At 44.2% G+C, this 24,114-nt stretch overlaps 1 protein-coding gene across 1 annotated transcript in view; it reads right to left on the bottom strand.

Moving 5' to 3' along the window:
- Window positions 1-381: 381 nt before the first annotated feature.
- SYT17 (synaptotagmin 17) overlaps window positions 382-24,114 on the bottom strand; it is an 83,121-nt gene continuing 59,388 nt past the window's right edge. The window contains exon 8 of the mRNA XM_007188324.3: window positions 382-1,769. Within this exon, the coding sequence (XP_007188386.2) occupies window positions 1,573-1,769 (197 nt within the window). The 3' untranslated portion in view covers window positions 382-1,572. The remainder of the gene's footprint in view (window positions 1,770-24,114) is intronic.

The following is a 24,114-nucleotide window of genomic DNA, read 5'->3' as shown; positions in this document are numbered from 1 at the left end:
GCTTGCAATGGGAGGAACCTAACATAAATCCTCGTCTTCTCTTTGCACGGGTTCTCCTGTCAGTCGTCAGATGAATATATCTTAACGTTTCGACTGTTCTTCCTTCCCAGACCACACACTAATCTTACCCACAATGTCCAGTGTGACCGGTTGTCTGGTTATACCCACTGTGGCCCTCGAGTCTTCCAGCTGAGGCCGTAGGTATCATGGGACAGAGACGAGCCATCCCTGTGTCTGGTCTGAATTCTGGAGCCACAAAATCTGTGAGCATAATAAATACCAGTGCTTTGAGTCGTTGGGATGATCTGTTACACAGTGGTAGGAACTGAAATACCCTCCTACCCTCCATGCCCATGTTCATGAAGAAAAAGATAACTCAAATGCATGGCACAAATAGATAATCTTTAATTTCAATAAATAGCTCCCCATTATACCAGACAATATGCTGTGGGAAAAGATACAGAAGCATACAACAGAGAGAGAGATCTATTCTAACTACACTAATTTCTTAGCACGAGAGAAATGACTTTGGTTCACACACAAACACAGGGCGATCCTCAGGGTGTGACGAGAAGGGGTATCGTCTTGGATGGGGGATGCGGCAGCCGTGGTGGCCATTTTATTCCAACTGTCCTTTGCTGGTCTTCTGTGAGTCACAATCGCCATGATTCGGTCAAAAAATGTTACTTCTGCTCTATCATATTTTATTTACTTGACTTACACACACGCTGTTACTGAAGGTGGGGTCTTGACAGACGGGAGGACGCTGGGTGAAACTTCACTGATGGGCGAGGCAGAGAGAAGGGAGTACTCAGGACTGAGGTCCCGGCCCAGCGCCTTGCTCACTAAGGGGACACGGAGGCGCACACACGTGCTCACCTGAGGGCACACACACCAGAACATCCGCATACATACGCACAGGGAGTCCCCAGAAAGAAGCTAACACAAGGACGAGTTCAATTAAGCCAGGAGAGCCTTCTTACACTGGAATATTTTTTGTTGCCGTTTGGTTTCTCCAAATAGTCTAATCTATTTATCACATCCACTAAAGAGAAGACAGAGTACTTACACTTTGGGGAAAGGTACCAGGTGTGAAGAACCCCCTAGGAACGGCAGCCCATTCAGAAGTCACCCAGTGGGTGTGCATTTTGGGCATGGGGGTCAGGCCTCCCAACGCTGGCCAAACTCTTGGAAAATTTTGTCTCCACGGAGGTTGGCACCTTTGGGGAGGCCCTTTCTCTGGCCTGAGGTTGAAAGTGCATTTTGGGGCAGGGGTATCCACAAGAGCAAGCACTGCCCATAAGTCTCAGAGCAGAGCCCACTCAGCTCATGACCTACGGACGGGACTTCTGGAAAGTTCTCAGGCCTCGCTCCTTGAGGGTGGCCAGTTTGTGATCAATGGTCAGCTTCCTTTCAGTTCTGAGAGGAGTTGTGTGTGTGTGTGTGTGTGTGTGTGTGTGTGGTGATGGGTGCGTGTGCAGGTGTGGATGTAATAGTATACATATATGGCATATTTTTTGTCCTAAGTTTTCTTCCTTTCTTCACAGATGAAAGCTGCCTTCCCCGCAGCCCTCAGGTCACCTCCAGCGATGCAGGGGACACACGGTCACACTCGGCCCGGGACCGCAGGCTGTGCCACTGCTCCGCGGCCGTGCGGTGGGCACTGAGCATCCGCCGCCAGTGGTTGGATTCTGAGGGGCCCGAAGAGTACTGGCCGATGACGATCCTCCCGATGAAGTCGTTGCTGCTCTTCATGTTGTGGCCGAACACTAGCCAGAGGGGCGAGAGGAGGAGGGGGCAGGACAGGAGGCAGGAGCAAGACAGAGGCGTTAGTCTCCACACTCTTCAACTGCAGATGCAAGGTCCTCGCTTTCAGGACACTGTTACTTTCAACCATGAGAATTCCCCGATTCCCTCATCATCCTCCCACGAGTCCCTTGGTTGCAACTTTAAACTTCTGACCCATAGACTCACCACACTGTCCTCAGGGCACTACAGCCAGACAGTCCTGGTGGAACTGCCAGCCACCAGTGGAGTCCAGCTGAGCACTTAAACCAGGGTTCTCAAGCCCGGCACTGTTGACATTGGGGCCTGGATAATTCTTTGTGGGGCGTCCTGTGCACTGCAGGATGTCCAGCAGCACCTCAGGCCTCTACCCACCAGATCCCAGTAGCGCCCACCGCCCCCAGCTGTCACAACCCCAGAGTCTCCAAACATGGCCTGGTATCCCCAGGGGATCAATTCATCCCAGATAAGAACCACTGGGCCATGGGGCCAGACATCCTAGGTGAATCCTGGCTCTGTCATTCAACAGCTCTGAGACCCTGAGACAAGCAAAGGAGCCCCTGTGACACTCAGTTTCCTCCTCGGTTACACAGGAATCTTAACAGTACTTTGAGAGCTTTCAGTGAGATAATGCACACTGTGCCTGGCACTCAGTAAGTGCTCAATAAACACTACACTGCTCTTTTGATCCTCAATTTCTACCTCTTGACCTTTTACAAAAGGGACTTAGGCAACAGGGGCAAGTTTCCTGAGAGAAAGGGCTCCAGCAATTTCTCCTCCCCTTGTTGCACTGCATGTCTCTTTGGAAGGCTGTTAATTCCTATGCAAGCTTAATTTGTGTCTTTCAAGCCTAATGAGATAGTTAGTTTGATTTATCTTCCCAGCCGAGTTCTGCCTAATTCCTTATCTGCATGTGGGTAGTCCAGGCATGCCATCTCACTAACGGGGAAGTAGGCTGTGTCTGTGTTATAAATGAAAGACTACAGAATGGGGACTATCACAAATTCACCCAGCGTGAGCAGAGCACAGCCAGACTGGATCCCAGGAGGGATGCCCATTATCAAACAAACCAGCTAAAACATGCAGCCCAAAACAGAGCTTGAATGCTAACAAATCTCTGTTTTCCCCTGTGGGGCTCACATCAAGAATTCCAAATGTAAAAATATGGGGAAAAAAAGAAAAGTGGAAAAACAAAAACAAAAATCCCATCGTCTTTAAACCCAAAAAAGACCCAGAGTGAACCAGGCTAAGTGAAATGCTGTGCCATCTCCATCAAGAGTGTCCTGTACCTGTCAGCTCCGTGAACAAAAATTGGACCATGTATATTTTTTGTACATTTGGTAAAGTGTTCACTATGCATAGGTAGACCTTATTTATATGAAAATCCTTTACAGAAGAGAAAAATTAGGAACAGAATCTTTGCTTAATAAAGGAAATTGCTGAGAAGCTCTCTGATGCATCTGAAAAAAAAAAAAACTTTTTTGAATAGGTAACATTCAGGACTCTTGAACTACACCTAGTGGGCAATGTAAGGTTTAATTTTCACCAAATGAAAACAAGTTACCAGAGTCCCCTTCCCCATGGGCTTCAAATCTAAAGTAAGACATTAGGAGACCATTTCAGGCCCCATTTGGTTTTCTTTCCTGGGGGCAAAATGTTCTATCTTCCTCTGCCTCTCCAAAGCTCAAAAATGAAAATGCAGAAACATCCTAGTCAAATGCAGAAAAAACCTAGTAGGTTTTGCTTCCTTGGCAAGTGGTTCTAAGAAAGGAAATCTCAAAGGTTCTTGTGCACTGTTCGTGAAAGAGGAAGCACGTTCAGCTTTTGGGGGAGGTTCACAATATCTGCTCAAAATAAGAATGTCATTACTCAAGATCCAGCAATTCTACTTCTAGGGATCTGTCCCACAGAATTATCTGCTCAAATGGACAAATATAAACGTACAAGAATTATCCACTGTACCAGGGGTTGGCAAATTAGAGCCCTCAAGCCAAATCTGGTCTGTACCGGTTTTTTGTAAATAAAGTTTTACTGGAACCCAGTCAAACCCATTTATTTACATAATGCCCGCAGCTGCTTTTGTGCTACAGCAGCAGAGTTGAGTAGTTGCAGCAGAGGCTGTGTGGCCTGCAAAGCTGAAAATATTTACTAGCTGGCCCTTTACAAAGAAGTGTGCCAACCCCTGCTCTAGAACATCATTTGTGAGAATGAAAAATGGAAATAACAAAAACACTTCATGATGAAGTGTGGCTGAGGCTTGTTGGTGCCCTGCCTGCCCCCTCAGCCCACCCCAGGGGCTACCCATAGCTTCTGTTGCTGGCATCCTACCATGAGCGCCCGGTGCTCTCTGCCTGGGACATGCCAGTGTATGCTGACAATGTGACTTCTGGTAGGGGCCTTGGGCCACTCAATAGAAATGTGACCTCTGAAAAGGCTGGGGACTAGGGTCAATCCAAATCCTAAACACCAAGGCTTCAGTGCTCTTCCCTGGTTGGTGATCCTCCGAGCATGCTGCCACATGTCGTTACTGGGAGAATTAAGTGCTGTCCATACACAACTGGAAACCGACGGCCGGTCTCTCCTGGACTCTGCCTTTTGCTGATTTGAGTCTGTATCCTTTCACTTCAAAAAAACGTAACCAGGAGTATAACAGCTTTTCTGAGTTCTGTGAGCCCTTCTAGAGAATCACTGAACCTGACGGTGGTCCTGGGGCCCTCCCGAGCTGCAGTTACCCACGCATCAATCGTCCTTGATTGGGGGCTTCCCTGGTGGCGCAGTGATTAAGAATCCGCCTGCCAATGCAGGGGACACGGGTTCAAGCCCTGGTCCGGGAAGATTCCACATGCCGTGGACTATGCCCGTGTGCCACAACTACTGAGCCTGCGCTCTAGAGCCCACAAGCCACAACTACTGAGCCTGTGTGCCACAACTCCTGAAGCCCGTGTGCCTAGAGCCCGTGCTCTGCCAACGAGAAGTCACAACAATGAGACGCCCACACACCGCAATGAAGAGTAGCCCCCGCTTGCCACAGCTAGAGAAAGCCCGTGCACATCAACAAAGACCCAACACAGACAAAAATAAATAGATAAACTAATTAATTAATTAATTAAAAATTTTAAAAATCGTCCTTGATTGGCCTGCCTCCCTTCCTGGTCTCACTTCCCCAGCCTCTTATTGGTGTTTCCTGGGATCCCCTTCCTAGTAGCCTGCTTGCATCCACGTCTTTGTCTTAGGATCAGATTTGGGAGCACCCGAACTAAGACTGGACAGAACTAATCAAATAATTTCTGATGTGACAATACCATGGAAACCAGAACCATGGTAAGAAATGAGACAGACCTATATATACAAGATGGAAACATCTCCAAGACATATTGCTAGGAGACAAAATCAAGTTGCAAAACAGTATACGTAAACACAATCTCTTTTTGCTTAAGAAAATGTTAACATATAGAATAGAAAACAGTATCTGGAAGAATATTCACAAAATTGTTAAGAGTAGCTCTCTCTAGAGAGAGGAAACGGAGAACTTGCCACTTTCTCTACTTATTATGTAAGTATGTACAGTTTGAACTTCTTACAAGAATATATTATTTTGGAAAGAAAACAAAGGAAAAAATAAGTCGATATTAGTATGTACAGTTTGAACTTCTTACAAGAATATATTATTTTGGAAAGAAAACAGAGGAAAAAATAAGTCGATATTAGACAATCAACATCGAAATCACCAGAAGGGGCAGAAGGATGAACGGAAATCTGATAGCCTACGTTCCTTATCCCAATGTGCAAAGTAACTTGGCTTGGTAAATCACTCAGCACTTGAAAGGTGGTCGCTCCTCAGTGATTCAGCCCTTCTGCTGGGAAGCAGTTGCTGCTATGGCCATCTGACCTAATTGGCAGGCTTTGGGACTTGCAAATCACTTGGTAAAGTTATGGCAATCTTGACAGTCTTTTAAAAACCATACATTTAAAATGCAAATTATAACAAGCTGAATAAAACTAATGACTTCTATCATAAAAGTTGCCTGGGAGAGTATCAAGATTTGCCATCACTGTAAATTCTAGGGAGTGTGAGAATAGGGAATTAAGACTGGATATTTATTGAATCCAGAAAGGGGCTCAGAGACAGGAGACCAGATACCCCTGACCACTCCACTTTGTAGATAGGGAAGCCAAGTCTCTGAGCAAGCTGGTGAGACACTCGCAGTACTTGCAGCAAAAAACCTGTAAAGGAAGCAAATTCCTCACAACTAGATCCCTACATTTCTCCTCTTTAGAAACAATAACATCTAGAAATTTTGTTGTGAGGCACCCCAAATATCCCCACTGGCTGTTATGGGGGACTTGTCTTACTGCAGTCAACAGTATATACCTGCAAAATGTATAGGCTCTAATTTACCCTCATCATCTGGCGGGAACTTCAAAACAACCTTTACAAACCAGAGAGTGACAAAAAGGCATAGATGTCAACAAGGACCTACTGTATAGCACAGGGAACTATGCTCAATATCTTGTAATAACCCATAATGGAAAATCTGAAAAAGAATGTGTGTGTGTGTGTGTGTGTGTGTGTGTGTAACTGAATCACTTGGCTGTACACTTGAAACTAATACAACATTGTAAATTAACTATACTTCAATTTAAAAAAAAAGGCATAGATGGCACAAAGTCCACGCACAAAACCTGTGAAGAGGGCACCTCACACTTCCTCTTAGATCCTATTTATTCTTCATGGCTTTAGACATAATTCAAATAAACTTGGTCATGTGGTTTCCCCATCTGGTGTAATTTAAATTAATCTGGTAGACTGTGACTACCAGACAGATACCAGAACTTAAAAAAGTACAACAGAACCGGGGCCATTTGATGAAGGGGCAAACAACCCTTTTCTCCTTCATAGAGCCCGGGGAAATTCACTGTGTGATCATTTATTTTTATAATTAAGAGTCTGAATCAGTAAGAAAGCTCAACATCCTGGTTAATGGGTCAAAGGAAGTACAAACAGTTTTCTATCAAACAGTTAAAACTTTAAAGCCTTTTTTAAAAAAAATAAATTTATTTATTTTTGGCTGCGTTGGGTCTTCTTTGCTGTGTGCAGGCTTTCTTTAGTTGCGGTGAGCGGGGTCTACTCTTCGTTGCGGTGCGCGGGCTTCTCATTGCAGTGGCTTCTCTTGTTGCGGAGCACGGGCTCTAGGCGCACGGGCTTCAGTAGTTGTGGCACACGGGCTCAGTAGTTGTGGCTCGCGGGCTCTAGAGCGCAGGCGCAGTAGTTGTGGCGCACGGGTTTAGTTGCTCCGCAGCATGTGGGATCTTCCTGGACCAGGGATCGAATCTGCGTCCCCTGCGTTGGCAGGTGGATTCTTAACCACTGCGTCACCAGGGGAGTCTCTAAAGCCTTTTTTAAAGTTTAAGGGGAACGCGTTTGGCGAGTAGAAAATTTACTCACACAAAACCCCTTTAGTGCCCCTCCCCCAGGGATCAGAGTACAGCACCAGGCATGCCAGGAACGTGCTCTGTGCCCTGTCACACTGTTCTCTCTAACCTCGACAAACCTCAGGCACCCTGACGGCTACAGTCTCCAAGGATCACCCTCCGTGTGGACCAGTGAGTCACTGAAGTCCAGCTCTATCCTCAGACAGGGCGTGGACACACCTGGCGTATTCTACTTTCTGAAATTTATCTCTAAAGAATCACCAACATATTGAAACCATGTACAAGCTCCTGTGTCCTTGTCATGTTGCAGCAAAAATAGAAATGAGGTTTTTTTCTTTTCTGACAAACAAGGAAAAGAGAGGAACAATGGGTAAGCTAGGGAAACAACATAAACTGGCCTGAAAGAGTTAAGCAATCCTAGTTTTACTGTAACTGATACTCCTCCTTCACAAAGCTAACTCCTTAAACACTCTCTGACTCATGTGAATTACATCCTGCACCTGGTATTTACATCCCCTACACTCTCTTGTAACAATTTACCCCTTGTAGCATTCTTCATTTCAGAAAGAAGGTCACCAGTGATAACCCAGAGATGAACAGACCTAATTACTGGGCTGCCTGACGCCAGCTGTGACTGTTTTAAATTTTTGCAAAAAAAAAGAATACAAGGCCGTCACTGCTTTGATCCTTATCACCTATCCCAGACCTCAGACTATAAGACCTCTCCTGGGACTCCCCTGGTGGCAAAGTGGTTAAGACTCCATGCTCCCAATGCAGGGGGCCCGGGTTCGATCCCTGGTCAGGGAATTAGATCCCACATGCGTGCCACAACTAAGAGTTCCCATGCCACAACTAAGGAGCCTGCCTGCCGCAACTAAGACCCAGAGCAACCAAATAAATAAAATGTCAAAGAGAAATGCACACTTAGCTATACATCCCAAGGAGGGGAAAAAAAAAAGACCTCTCCTAATTCCCCGAAGAGGGGGGCACAGTTCTTGAGGCACTAGCCTGCTGTGTTCCCTTTTTGTCTGGCAAAGAATAAAGCCACTCTTTCTCCTCCAAAACTCTGTCTCCATATCTTATTTCAGCATCCGTGTAAAAAGAGTGCATATTTTGACATCAATATCTGTCTGCTTCTGTGGTGCCGACTGCCATGGCAATTCAGGTTAGGGAAACACAACTGGCAAAACAAAAGCATGATGAGAGGCACCGATGGGTTCAAGGCGTTGAAGGAACATGGAGAGTACCACTGCTTTATGAAGCACCTACTATGTGCATGGCCCAGGGCTAAGCATATCACATGGATTAACTCACTTAATCTTCATAGCAACCCACTAGAATGGGGTTTCTCACCCTCCGCGCTGCTGACACTTGGGGCCAGATCGTTCCGTGTTATGGGGGCTGATCTGAGCACTGCAGGATGTCCAGCAGCACCCCTGGCCTCTGCCCACTGGATGCCATTAGCAGTCCTCTCCCCAGCTGTGACAACCCAAAGTATCTCCAGACATTGCCAAACATAATCCACCCCTTCCCCTTCCACTGAGAACCACTGCTCTAAGGCAGCTGCTGTCACCGGCCCATTTTACAGCTGGGGCGCCCGAGGCCCAGAGGTGCAGGGAGAGCCCTGCTCCAGTCAACATCCACGTGCCCTGAGTGAGTCAGGGGCACGTTGAGGCTTTCACGTGTTGATATGTGCTGTAAAAATGATTTTGTTCTTTCCCACAAGAGCTAAACTCTTTTGGTTGCTAATTTAGTTTGCCAAGGCAGACGGTTCTGGAAGGGAAGCTGGACGACTTAGAGTGTGGGTGTGATAAACACTGCAAATAAAAAGGAAAGAAAATCTTGATCTTTACCAGTGGGAGCAGACTTGGCAGCTGCCCAGTTTGCAGGTTCGGTTCACAAGGTGACGCCTCCACCTGCACAGAGACCCCCCGCCTCGTGGAACCCCGCCTCGTCGCTGTCCCCTGCAGTCCACCTCTGGATTGAGCACGCTCCCGCATTTCTGAAAAAGCTGCACGAAGCTACCAAAACCCATCCCAGCTGCTTCACGATCCTCCTGAACTCCTCACTGTGGAGGGATCCCCACGTTTCATCAGGCTGTTCAGGAGTGATCTCAGCCCTTGCAGGAGCCCAAAGCAGTCTACACGCCCCTGCTTCCTCCCCTTCCCCCTCCCCACAGGCCACTCCACAAACATACCCATTCTCTTTTCAACTTTTGCAAAACTTCCTCAAATTACAGTTGGTCCCCTGCATCCGTAGCCATGAAGGCCATTTCATATAAGGGACGTGAGCAGCCACGGAGTGTGGGATCCAGGGTGGGTCTGGAACCACCTGCCTGCAAATACCTCTGTTTTCTTCTCTCTGGAACCTAGAAGCTGTTTCAGGTTTTTCTTTAAAACCAGGTAGATCATATCACTTCCCTGGGCCTCGGTTTCCCCATTTACACAATGAGTGGGTTTACGTAGGATTTAAGGTCCCTTTCAGCTCTGAGATTTCTTCAGTTCTAGTTTCATCCATGATTTAAGGGTGATACTTTTCATTCTTTCTTGGCTCATTTTGTGATTCATAGCAGCTGCATGGACGGAATTTTTTCTCCACGTTTTTCCTTCTAATAGTCATCGTGACAATTTAGATAGCAGTATTACAATAATTTAAAATCAGCAATGCCGAATCCTGACATCTTTTTACTAGGCACTGAGCAAAGTACTTTATATATATATATATATATATTTTTTAAACCTTTAATTATTATTTATTTATTTATTTATTTGGTTGTGCTGGGTCTTCGCCTCTGTGCGAGGGCTCCCGCCAGCCGCGGCAAGCGGGGGCCACTCCCCACCGCGGTGCGCGGGCCTCTCACTATCACGGCCCCCCCCCGGCTGCAGAGCACAGACCCCAGACGCGCAGGCTCAGCAGCCGTGGCCCACGGGCCTAGTTGCTCCGTGGCATGTGGGATCCTCCCAGACCAGGGCTCGAACCCGCGTTCCCCGCACTAGCAGGTAGACTCTCAACCACTGCGCCACCAGGGAAGCCCCTATATTTTTCACTTAATGAACACCACATCCTATTAGGGAAGGTGCTATTTATACACCCATTTTGCAGATGGGGAATTAGAGGCTCAGAGGGCTTAGGAGGTTGAGTGTCCAAGGTCACACAGCCAGCATGGGCATAGAAGGAATTGAAATTCAAAGCTCAGCATCATTTCTCCTCCTTCTGTCTCAGAAAGAAGAGACTTCTCAGCCATTCCCCGCTTCCACTGACCCTGACACAAGACAAAGACAAGATTAGGAACAGAAATATACACAACAGGTCCTCAAGTCAGCATGTCAAGGCAGAGGTGCCAAGAGTCAGAATGGCCCTAAAACCCCCTCATGACAGTGCCGTGTTGGAGACCTTCACACCATCACTCTGGGGTCCAGCAAGGTCAGGTTAACCTCCAACATCTGAATGGATGGCTGCTTCTTCAGGGGCGCAGCAGACAAGGAAGTTGTATTATGTTTAGGGACTATTGGTATGTTAAGTATAATAATAGCAGCTAACACTTATATAGAGCTTATCATGTGCCAACCCTGTTCCATGGACTTCGGATACACTAAATTATTTAGTCCACACAACTCTGTTTACAAGGAGAGTACTATTATTATTATCTCCTTGGGCCTAGAGGTCACACACTGGCATCATGGTCTGCCTCCCTGAAGATGGACCTGGAGAAAACCCTAAGCAGGCTTCGGTCACTTGGGTGAAAAATTCTGGGATCCCAGTACTCAGAGGTGATCTGGGAAGGAAGATGTGGGCGCCAGGTGGGCATATCTCCTTGTCTCCCTGCACTACTCGCCTTCAGAACCCCTCACCCCATTTAAAGTACAAGGCCCAAGAAGACCTAAATAGACATTTCTCCAAAGAAGACATACAGATGGCCAAGAGGCACATGAAAAGATGCTCAACATCGCTAATTATTAGAGAACTGCAAATCAAAACTACAATGAGGTATCACCTCACACCAGTCAGAATGGCCATCATCAGAAAATCTACAAACAACAAATGCTGGAGAGGGTGTGGAGAAAAGGGAACCCTCTTGCACTGTTGGTGGGAATGTAAATTGATACAGCCACTATGGAGAACAGTATGGAGGTTCCTTAAAAAACTAAAAATAGAATTACCATATGATCCAGCAATCCCACTACTGGGCACATACCCAGAGAAAACCATAATTCAAAAAGACACATGCACCCCAATGTTCATTGCAGCACTATTTACAATAGCCAGTCATGGAAGCAACCTAAATGCCCATCGACAGATGAACTGATAAAGAAGATGTGGCACATATATACAATGGAATATTACTCAGCCATAAAAAGGAACAAAATTGGGTCATTTGTAGAGACATGGATGGACGTAGAGACTGTCAAACAGAGTGAAATAAGTCAGAAAGAGAAAAACAAATATCATATATTAATGCATATATGTGGAATCTAGAAAAATGGTACAGATGAACCAGTTTGCAGGGCAGAAATAGAGACACAGATGTAGAGAACAAACGTATGGACACCAAGGGGGGAAGGGTGGGTGGTGGTGGGATGAATTGGGAGACTGGGATTGACATGTATACACTAATATGTATAAAATAGATAACTAATAAAAAAAAAAGACCTCTTTAAGTAATAGAAGACATGAAGAGATGAAAAATAAATAAATAAAATAGAAAAATAAAGTCCAAGACCCAGGGTAGAGGCCCGTTTTGCCCAGGTCTGCAGGCAATGATGGCTTAAAGTGTTGGATTCTTTAATCCAGTGGTTCTCAGCTGGGGCCAATTCTGCCCCCCAAATCTGGCAATGTCAGGAGACATCTGGATTGTCACACTGGGGATGGGGGGTTACTACTGGCATCTAGTGAGTAGAGGCCAGGATTGTTCCTAACCATCTTACACTGCACAGCACCACAACAAAGAATTATCTGACCCCAAATGTCAACAAGTGCCAAGGTTAAAAATCCTGCCTTAAGGGAAAAGCACACGTTTTGGGGTTTCCCTTCATTAACACCCAATCCATTGTCACCAAAGGAAAGTAAGTCCCTGTGACCCAAGTGGCTACAAAGGCCTGCAGGGAAAAAGAGCTGGGAGGGGAGAGGGAGGGAGAGAAGTCGCCTCTCTGAGATAAAGAGGGTTTGGGAGCTCAACAGAGAAGCAATTCCAGAGCAAATTCAGGGCGAGAGGAAACTGGGGAGTGGGGGAAGGGACTGCTGAGAACGTCGCTGTGGCTTATGAATCAGATCTTCCTCCTTTCCCAAGAGAAAGAAGTCAAGATTGCAATCTGTTTTAAAATTCCTTCGGACCACGGCCGGACTACTTCTTTGTGTCTGTGTGGAAACTGAGCCATGTGGAGCCTGCGTTTACAGGGCTGACATATGGGTTGAAGAATCACGTTCAGATCTGTGTGTGGATCACACTGTCTAGGAGGAAGCATTTAAAAGTGTGACTGTAATGTAATGTGCTTGTTTTTACATGAACAACTGAAACTTACACGTCTGAATGAGGATCATCTTTGTAATATTTGTTTAAGAGATGCTGGCATTGCTTTGGGAGAGAATGTTCACTGCAAACTGTCTTCCGAGCTAGTTATAAGACACCGATTGAAGCTTTAGAAGATGCCCCTCGTCTTCTAAAATAACTGAGAAAATAAAGGAGAGATACCACGAACATAAGAATCACTTGGAAGACTTTTAAAAGTATTAGTGCCTGGGCCTCACCCCAAGAGATTCTGTTGATTGGTTTAGGGGTGGGGGACTGGATGCCAGTGTTTTTCAACTGTTCCCCGGGTGATTCTCATGTGTGGTCAGGTTAGACACACTGTATTAGAAGCAGATCAAAATATCCACTGGACTGGTGGCTTAGCTAGAGAAAAACCCCACACGTTTGGTGTCAGAAATGTTGTGAGTAGAGAAAAACAGACAGTTTTTTCTTTTCACTGTGTTCCAATAAAACGTTATTTATAAAAACAGAGAGTGGGCCAGATTTAGCCCATGGGCTGTGATCTGCCAATCCCTGATCTATCTAGGGCAGTGATGTTCAAAGTATAGACCCCAGACCACCGGCTTCAGCATCACCTAGAGCCTGTTAGAAATGCAAGTTCTCAGGTGCCATCAAGGATCTACTGAATCTACTGGAGATCTACTTGTCCTATATAATTTTTCCTTATTCCCCAACAGAGTCTCTTTCTTAACCTTCAATGTGGGTCAATGCAGCATTTGTCTTGAATCCTAGCTTAAGACAAGGTGTCAAATCCTAGTGATAGGTGGAAGCCCAGCTGGGATCCAGCCAGAGTGACAGTGGTAGAGCTGGGGTTGAACTCAGGTCCTGATGACCTCCTGGGTCCCTACTCTTAACCTCTCTTGGCATTTGCAGCATTCTAAATCATGCTTTGAAAGAAATAATGCTGATTTGGATGGGCACATTCTAGTATGTTTAAATATCACCCTACTTTTAGAATAGATACATAAATTGTTGTATAGTTACACACTGAAATACTATATTAAAAATGTGATGAAAGGGGACTTCCCTGGTGGTCCAGTGGTGAAGACTTTGCCTTCCAATGCAGGGGGTGTGGGTCTGATCCCTGGTCGGGGAGCTAAGATCCCACATGTCTCGCGGCCAAAACACCAAAACATAAAAAACAGAAGCAATATTGTAACAAATTCAATAAAGACTTTTAAAAAAACGTGATGAAAAACCACAAGTACACATAATTATATGAATAAATTTCATAAGGATGATGTTGAGTGAAGGAAGTGGTATGATTCTACTTACACAAAGGTCAAAAAGAGACAAAATGAATGTATAATAAGAAAAGTCAGCACAGTGTTCCCTGGGGGAGGGAGTAGTAATTGAAAAGGGCACAAGGAAATTTCTGGGAATGCTCTTTTTCTTGATCTGAGTGCCAGTCACATGGGTGTGTTCATTTTATAAAAATTCATGAATTGTATCTTTAAGATTGATGCACTTTTCTATATGTATACTACACTGCAACAAAAAGTCAACTTTAAAAAACAAACGAATGGGGCTTCCCTGGTGGTGCAGTGGTCCTGCCAATGCAGGGCACACGGGTTCGAGCCCTGGTCTGGGAAGATCCCACATGCCGCGGAGCAACTAGGCCTGTGAGCCACAATTACTGAGCCTGCGCGTCTGGAGCCCGTGCTCTGCAACGAGAGAGGCCGTGATAATGAGAGGCCCGCGCATCGCGATGAAGAGTGGCCCCCACTTGCCACAACTAGAGAAAGCCCTCGCACAGAAACGAAGACCCAACACAGCCATAAATAAATAAATAAATAAAATAAATAAACCCAACGTTAAAAAAAAAAAAAACAAAGAAACAAACGGGACTAATGTCTACAACTGACCTTGAAATGCATAGGAAAAAAATGAATCAAGAGATAAATAGAGAGATGGAGAGACGTGTGATAAAGCAAGCAGAAAATGTTCATTGCAGAATCTAAGTGGTGGGAATATGAATGTTGACAGAACCATTCTTTCAACATTTTTTAAAGTTTCTTAATAAAATGTTGGGATTAAAAAAAACCCCCAAACACACAAACAGCTTAATTGTCCTACTTTTATATTTTGTAGCTTTTGCTTGCTTCTTTATACCATAGAAATATCAATTTCCAGGTCTGTGTGCCCATTCCATTCACAGGCTGGTCACAGGGCTGTTGGATCCTGCAGCAGGAAGGCAACTTGGTGAATCACTGGGGACACAGAAGTGAGCAGGACAAGACTCTCTGGGAAGACGGTGAAGACCCCCCAGTGGGTCCTGCCAGCTTATCCCAATGACCACAATAACCAGACCACACATGGCCACAAACACTGTCCTGCGCCTGAACCGAGGGGTCTCACACCCTGATGATCTGTCTACTCACAACACCAAACTAAAGGTTCAGGTTGACTTTGGACCACTGACCACAGAGCAAACCCCTGCCTTCAATGCCTTCCTCCTTCCATATGATCTACACCACAAGTCATTGGGGAAATGCAAATTAAAATCACATCCAGTTATTTCATTAAAAAAAATTACCTACATAGAATAAAATCCATCCATTTTTAAGTATACAAAGTTTTCTCCCTAGTACTTAACATCATTTCTACTCGGCATAACTCAGCTGTTTTGTTCACTGCCTGTTTTGTTTACAACATTCAAGCACTCACTGGGATTTTTGTCTGATTCCTTCACTGATGTATGTACAGAGCCTGGCTCACAAGAGGTACTCAATGGATATTTGAGTTGAATGAATATATACATTAATATGGAAAAATATCCAAGATATATTATGTGAAAAGAGCAAGTTGCAGGAAAATATATTTATATATTTTGGATGTTAACAACAGAGGATGGAGATCTATGCATACACACATGTGCACACATGTCACACACACACACACACACACACACACACACGTGCGAACATTCCTGGAAAGAAGGCTACAATAAGTTGTTAAGAGCAGTTACCTTTAAGTAGGGGGACTTAGGGATTTTTACTTTTTATTCTACTCTCTCCTGTATGTTTGTATCATACACACATATGTATTATACATACATATATGAATATACATTTACATGTACATATAATAACAACATAAAAAAGCCTCCAGTACTCCTTGTCCCATGTAACCCCTTCACATCACCACATGCAGGTGACATGCACCCATAAACCACAATGTGGGGTGCAGTAGAGACCTGATTGAAAAATACTCCGCTCATCTTCCCAGGAGGGTCGCCCAGCCCTGTCTCCCGCTGAGCCAGGCCACAGTGCATCTGCCCAGGCCACACTACCTGGGACATGGGGCTTGTCTGCAGAGCAAGATGTTTCTGTCTGGCCCAATGTTTATGGGCAGAAACAGGGAAGCCGTTTGAAGCCCTGCACAGATGAGCATGACTTCAGCCAACAGGCTCTGCCCTGGAACTCTTCACACTTAGGCAGCTAAAGTGAAACTGCTGGGAATGATGAGAGGTTAAAATGCCATAAAGAGAAGAAACATGCCCCAAACAGGCGCATTACAGGAGCAGACCGGCTCTGAGCCCACACCAACCTGCCCTTCACAGCTCCTGGTGGAGGCCACCACCTCACCCGCAAACTCCAAGGAGACCAGCAGAGTTGCTACCCCAGCTCAGGGGGTCCCAACCTCAGCACCCCTGACGTTCTCCTCTGTCTTGTGCAGTGTAGGATGTTTAGCAGCAGCCCTGGCCTCTACCCACGAGATGCCAATAGCTTCCTCCAAGTTGTGACAATCAAAAATACCTCCAGACATTGCCAGATGTCCCCTAGGTGACAAAAATCAGCTCAGCTGAGAACCACCCATCTAACAGCTTTTCTACTTGAGCAGGTGCCCGGGGCTTGCCAGCCAAAAGGTATTTGGTGAATATACTGCAAGGACTTCTCTTGTTAGGCTGAATTCCCCAAGCCTGGAAGTTGGTGGTGTGGGATCGCCCACTGACACTGATCATGAACTCAGGTAACAGGTGCTCAGAGAGGCAGTGGAGCAAGCTGGTTCAGGGTCCAGGCTGGCTCCTTTGTTTGCCTCTTGGGTGCCTGTGGCAGAGACAATCAGGTGGTCTCCAAAGCCTTTTGGAGATGGTAATAGGAACATACATACCAAAAATTACCTTAAACGTAATTTAAGCCAAAAGACAGAGGCTCGCTGAATGGATACAAAAACAAAACCCATATATATGCTGACTACAAGAGACCCACTTCAGACCTAGGGACACATACAGACTGAAAGTGAAGGGATGGAAAAAGATATTCCACGCAAATGGAAATCAAAAGAAAGCTCGAGCAGCAATACTCATATCAGATAAAATAGACTTTAAAGAATGTTACAAGAGACAAGGAAGTACACTACATAATGATCAAGGGACCAATCCAAGAAGAAGATATAACAATTATAAATATATATGCACTCAACATAGGAGCACCTCAGTACATAAGGCAACTGCTAACAGCTATAAAAGAGGAAATTGACAGTAACACAATAATAGTGGGGGACTTTAACACCTTACTTACACCAATGGACAGATCATCCAGATAGAAAATTAATAAGGAAACACAAGCTTTAAATGACACAATAGACCAGATAGATTTAATTGATATTTATAGGACATTCCATCCAAAAACTGCAGATTACACTTTCTTCTCAAGAGCACACGGAACATTCTCCAGGATAGATCACATCCTGGGTCACAAATCAAGCCTCGGTAAATTTAATAAAATTGAAATCAGGGACTTCCCTGGTGGCGCAGTGGTTAAGAATCCGCCTGCCAATGCAGGGGACGTGGGTTTGATCCCTGGTTCGGGAAGATCCCACATGCCGCGGAGCAACTAAGCCCGTGTGCCACAACTACTGAAGCCCACCCGCCTAGAGCTAGTGCTCCACCACAAGAGAAGCCACAACAATGAGAAGCCCGTGCAACACAATGAAGAGCAGCCCCCCACTCTCCACAACTGGAGAAGGCCCACGCACAGCAACGAAGACCCAACACAGCCAAAAACAAAAACAGATTATTACCTTAAAAAAAAAATTTAAAAAAATAAAATAAAATTGAAGTCATACCAAGCATCTTTTCTGACCACAATGCTATGAGATTAGAAATCAATTACAGGGAAAAAAACATAAAAAACACAAACACATGGAGGCTAAACAATACGTTACTAAATAACCAAGAGATCACTGAAGAAATCAAAGAGGAAATCAAAAAATACCTAGAGACAAATTACGATGAGAACACGACGATCCAAAACCTATGGGATGCAGCAAAAGCAGTAATAAGAGGGAAGTTTATAGCAATACAAGCCTACCTCAAGAAACAAAAAAAATCTCAAATAAACAATCTAAGCTTACACCTAAAGGAACTAGAGAAAGAAGAACAAACAAAACCCAAAGTTAGTAGAAGGAAAGAAATCATAAAGATCAGAGCAGAAATAAATGAAATAGAAACAAAGATAACAATAGCAAAGATCAATAAAACTAAAAGCTGGTTCTTTGAGAAGATAAACAAAATTGACAAACCATTAGCCAGACTCATCAAGAAAAAGAGGGAGAGGACTCAAATCAATAAAGTTAGAAATGAAAAAGGAGAAGTTACAACAGACACTGCGGAAATACAGAGCATCATAAGAGCCTACTACAAGCAACTCTATGCCAATAAAATGGACAACCTGGAAGAAATGGACAAATTCTTAGAAAGGTATAACCTTCCAAGACTGAACCAGGAAGAAATAGAAAATATGAACAGACCAATCACAAGCAATGAAATTGAAACTGTGATTAAAAATCTTCCAACAAACAAAAGTCCAGGACCACATGGCTTCACAGGTGAATTCCATCAAACATTTAGAGAAGAGCTAACACCCATCCTTCTCAAACTCTTCCAAAAAATTGCACACGAAGGAACACTCCCAAACTCATTCTATGAGGCCACCATTACCCTGATAGCAAAACCAAACAAAGATACTACAAAAAAAGAAAATTACAGACCAATATCACTGATGAATATAGATAGAAAAATCCTCAACAAAATACTAGCAAACAGAATCCAACAACACATTAAAAGGATTATACACCATGATCAAGTGGGATTTATCCCAGGGATGCAAGGATTCTTCAATATACCAAATCAATCAATGTGATACACCATATTAACAAATTGAAGGAGAAAAACCATATGATCATCTCAATAGATGCAGAAAAAGCTTTTGACAAAATTCAACACCCATTTATGATAAAAACTCTCCAGAAAGTGGGCACAGAGGGAACCTACCTCAACATAATAAAGCCCATATACGACAAACCCACAGCAAACATCATTCTCAATGGTGAAAAACTGAAAGCATTTCCTCTAAGATCAGGAACAAGACAAAGATGTCCACTCTCGCCACTATTATTCAACATAGTTTTGGAAGTCCTAGCCACAGCAATCAGAGAAGAAAAAGAAATAAAAGGAAAATTGGAAAAGAAGAAGTAAAACTGTTACTGTTTGCAGATGACATGATGCCATACATACAGAATCCTAAAGATGCCACCAGAAAACTACTAGAGCTAATCAATGAATTTGGTAAAGTTGCAGGATACAAAATTAATGAACAGAAATCTCTTGCATTCCTATACACTAACAACAAAAGATCAGAAAGAGAAATTAAGGAAACAATCCCATTTACCATTGCAACAAAAAGAATAAAATACCTAGGAATAAACCTACCTAAGGAGGTAAAAGACCTGTATTCAGAAAACTATAAGACACTGATAAAAGAAATCAGAGATGACACAAACAGATGGAGAGATATACCATGTTCTTGCATTGGAAGAATCAGTATTGTGAAAATGACTAGAGTACCCAAAACAATCTACAGATTCAATGCAATTCCTATCAAATTACCAGTGGCATTTTTTACAGAACTAGAACAAAAAATCTTAAAATTTGTATGGAGACACAAAAGACCCCGAATAGCCAAAGCAATCTTGAGGGAAAAAACGGAGCTGGAGGAATCAGACTCCCTGAGTTCAGACTATACTACAAAGCTACAGTAATCAAGACAATATGGTTCTGGCACAAAAACAGAAATATAGATCAATGGAACAGGATAGAAAGCCCAGAGATAAACCCACGCACCTATGCTCAACTAATCTATGGCAAAGGAGGCAAGGATATACAATGGAGAAAGACAGTCTCTTCAATAAGTGGTGCTGGGAAAACTGGACAGCTACATGTAAAAGAATGAAATTAGAACACTCCCTAACACCATACACAAAAATAAACTCAAAATGGATTAGAGACCTAAATGTAAGACCGGATACTATAAAACTCTGAGAGGAAAACATAGGAAAAACACTCTTTGACATAAATCACAGCAAGATCTTTTTTGATCCACCTCCTAAAGTAATAGAAATAAAAACAAAAATAAACAAATGGGACCTAATGAAACTTAAAAGCTTTTGCACAGCAAAGGAAACTACAAACAAGACGAAAAGACAACCCTCAGAATGGGAGAAAATATTTGCAAACAAATCAACGGACAAAGGATTAATCTCCCAAATATATAAACAGCTCATGCAGCTCAATATTAAAAAAACAAACAACCCAATCAAAAACTGGGCAGAAGACCTAAACAGACATTTCTCCAAAGAAGACATACAGATGGCCAAGAAGCACAAGAAAAGCTGCTCAACATCACCAATTATTAAAGAACTGCAAATCAAAGCTACAATGAGGTATCACCTCACACCAGTTAGAATGGGCATCATCAGAAAAATCTACAAACAACAAATGCTGGAGAGGGTGTGGAGAAAAGGGAACCCTCTTGCACTGTTGGTAGGAATGTAAATTGATACAGCCACTATGGAGAACAGTATGGAGGTTCCTTAAAAAACTAAAAATAGAATTACCATATGATCCAGCAATCCCACTACTGGGCATATACCCAGAGAAAACCATAATTCAAAAAGACACATGCACCCCAATGTTCACTGCAGCACTATTTACAATAGCCAGGTCATGGAAGCAACCTAAATGCCCATCGACAGTCAAATGGATAGAGAAGATGTGGTACATATATACAATGGAATATTACTCAGCCATAAAAAGGAACGAAACTGGGTCATTTGTAGAGACGTGGATGGACGTAGAGACTGTCATACAGAGTGAAGTAAGTCAGAAAGAGAAAAACAAATATCGTACATTAACGCATATATGTGGAACCTAGAAAAATGGTAGAGATGAACCGGTTTGCAGGGCAGAAATAGAGACACAGATGTAGAGAACAAATGTATGGACACCAAGGGGGGAAAGCGGCAGGGGGGTGGGGGGGGGAGTGGTGATGGTGGGATGAATTGGGAGACTGGGATTGACATATATACACTAATATGTATAAAATAGATAACTAATAAGAACCTGCCGTATAAAAAATAAAATAAAATAAAACTAAAAAATTCAAAAAGAAGGGCTACAAAACCTCAGCGTTTGATCTACTGCAGCTGCTAGCCTTACCTTAACTAATACAGTGCCTTTTGAGCAGGTCACTTGAGCTCTCTGAGTTTGCTCCTCTGTAAAATGGGAATAACACTAGTACGTTCCTCATTTGGTTGTTGTGAGGAAAAATTGAGAGAGTGCTTGGGACAGTGCCTGGAACATACTGAGCCTTGATAAAGGCTGGCTATTATGATTAGCGGGGAGAAGAGCTACAACTGAATTCCTGCCCCTCCCATTATCTCTTCTGTGAATTCTTTTCCAAGTCACACTCAGTAACCTGGAGAAGAATGATTTGCTGCCGTCCTGAAATGCCTTAGCGACACACTGGGATTTTAGGGATACTTCTTGTAATGAGGCTGGGGACCCTCACTGTATCACGTGGTTGTCCAGGCATCTCTTAAGTATCTTGGCCTCTCCGTACCAAAGAGGCCACTGAGAAGCCAACGTGACCCTGCACAAGGATGGAAGAGGACCCCACCCACGAATCATCCACAGGCTGCTTCTCTGCTTCTCCAGCCCCGATAAAATGAAGTAGAATAAAATCTGAAAGCAGACACATAATGGGAAGTTTGGCACCAAGCCAGTGGATACCCTTCCCGGATGCTGTAACTCAGGATCCTAAAGGGAGTGGCTGAGAGTTAAGCCCCCAAAGACCCTCCCTCCCAGGCCAGTGTGGGCACCAGCTCCTGGAGACAGAGGGAAGGATGAGCCCTTCCGCCCACTCTGCTTATTCTTCACCCACTTGTATGCTTTGTTTGTTTGTTTTTTTTCTGGTAAATTATGCCCTTGCCTAAGGCCATCTCTAGAAATAATTGCCATTATAAGTCAACTACATTCTGTCCTGATTTAATGCAGGGGGCAGGGGTCAGGCAGACACCCAGGGAAGCAGTTTTCATGTCAGCTTACAAACAGGGAAAGAGAAAATTACACCCACTGAGCATCTGCTGTGTGCTAAGTGCCCTGCACTCACGTCAGCTCACCCATCCTTCCTGAAGGCAGAGCCCCATCTGCCTTGCTCACTTCTGTTTCTCCGGTGCCAAACAGTCCTAGGCACACGGGAGGTTATCACCTAAGCTCCTGACCATGGCCCCTACTTAGCACTCTGACCTCACTGCATAAGTCACTCCCCTCATTAACTATGCTCTCGCCACTGAACCATCTTTCTTTTCTTTGAACAAAACAAGCTCATTCTTACCTCAGGGGCTTTGCATTTGCCATTTCCTCTGCCTAGAATGTCCCTCTCTCCCATATTTGCAGGGCTGCTCCTTTCTCAGCTTACGTTACCCAGTTTAAAGTAATGTTCCAGGCCCTCTCTGTTGCCTTACTTTACTCATCTTTAGGTGTTTATTTATTTCTTGTTTGTCTCACCCCAACTAGAATGCCAGCATCATGAACGGATGGATTACTTCTGTCTTTCTGCTGTCTCTCCAACAACTAAGCACAGCACCTCAACATAGTAGAGGCTTGATAAATATTTGAGGCTGTAAAACCCAGCGATTGAGAGCCCAGATTCTGGACCGAGATGACCCGAGTCGGAATCCTGGCTCCAGGATCTTGAACCAGATGCTCATCCTATTGCTGCCTCAGTTTCTTCATTCTTCATTCAAATGATGACAATGCCCATGTCACAGTGTTTCTATGAGGATTAAATAAGTTAATTCACGTGAAAACTGTTGGAGTAGTTCCTGGCATGTAGGAGACGCTGTGTATGTATTTGCTATTATTATTGTTAAAAACTGAATGAACAGGGTTGGGGAGGGGAGGGGGGAGAGCAAGAAAGAAGTCAAAAGGTACAAACTTCCAATTATAAGATACAGAAGTACTAGGGATATAATGTACAACAGGATGACTATAGTTAACGTAGTATGATACACGGGAAGGTTGTTAAGAGAGTAGATCCTAAGAGTTCTCATCACAAGGGGAAATTTTTTTTCTTTTTATTGTATCCATATGAGATGATGGATGTTAATTAGACCTACTGTGGTGATCATTTCACAATATTTGTAAATTAAACCATCATGCTATATGTCTTAAACACATACACTGATATATGTCAATTATTTCTCAATGAAACTGGGAAAAAAAGAAATCTAAAATAAGAAACCAGGAAAAAAAACCCTGAACAACCCCAAGGTAGATTCTATGTGCATCTGAAAGATGGAGAATGGAGGCTCAAAGATATTAAAAGGTCCTGCACAACGTGATACAGCAACCAAGCTCTGGAATCTGGTTTTCTGATTTCTAAGCCACAGCTATTTCCATGACAGCGAAAGCTCTCCTCGAAATATAGAGAGACAGGTAACACTATAGCTTGTGCCCTGCAGGCCCTGGCATTTTAAAGGTTAAGCCTTCTCCAGCTGACTGACAGCTCTGGGTTGGTGAAGTCAGGACAAGGCAATGGACAGAAGGGATATCTGGAAAGGATACTTTCAATTTCTGATTTTACTTCACGCACAAGCCTTCACCTCCACCGCCCCCGGGTGCTGGCCTTGGCTGCCGGGCCTGACCGCTGGCAGCCAGCACTGAGGCACAGGCAAGGCTGAACCTGGCCTCCACTGGGTCCCCCTTCTCACTCCATGTAGCTCAGGCCCTGCAGGGACACATATGGCTGGATGAATTCCCAGCCCCCGATGGTCTCCCCCATGGGGACTTGCCTGGAACGAGGCTTCATCAAAAGGCACCAAAATCGTTTAAAAAAACCATGCAAATGGAATAAAAATCCCCAGGAACCCTGGCAGCTGGCCTGGTCTTCAAAGGCTGCCACTGGAACCCAAAATGAATGTTTAAGATCCAGCCAAGTTTTACCGCCTGGGTGGACTCTGGCAGCCTCAACGAGCTCTCTGGAGAAGAGGCTGAAGTGCGGGTGCCACTGCGGGCTCTGTGCTCT

The sequence above is a fragment of the Balaenoptera acutorostrata genome, chromosome 15 (genome assembly GCF_949987535.1).
Source record: "Balaenoptera acutorostrata chromosome 15, mBalAcu1.1, whole genome shotgun sequence".
In the NCBI taxonomy this organism is placed as follows: domain Eukaryota; kingdom Metazoa; phylum Chordata; class Mammalia; order Artiodactyla; family Balaenopteridae; genus Balaenoptera; species Balaenoptera acutorostrata.
The sequence above is the reverse complement of the archived record's forward strand: the minus strand, read 5'-3'. Positions and strand labels throughout refer to the sequence as shown.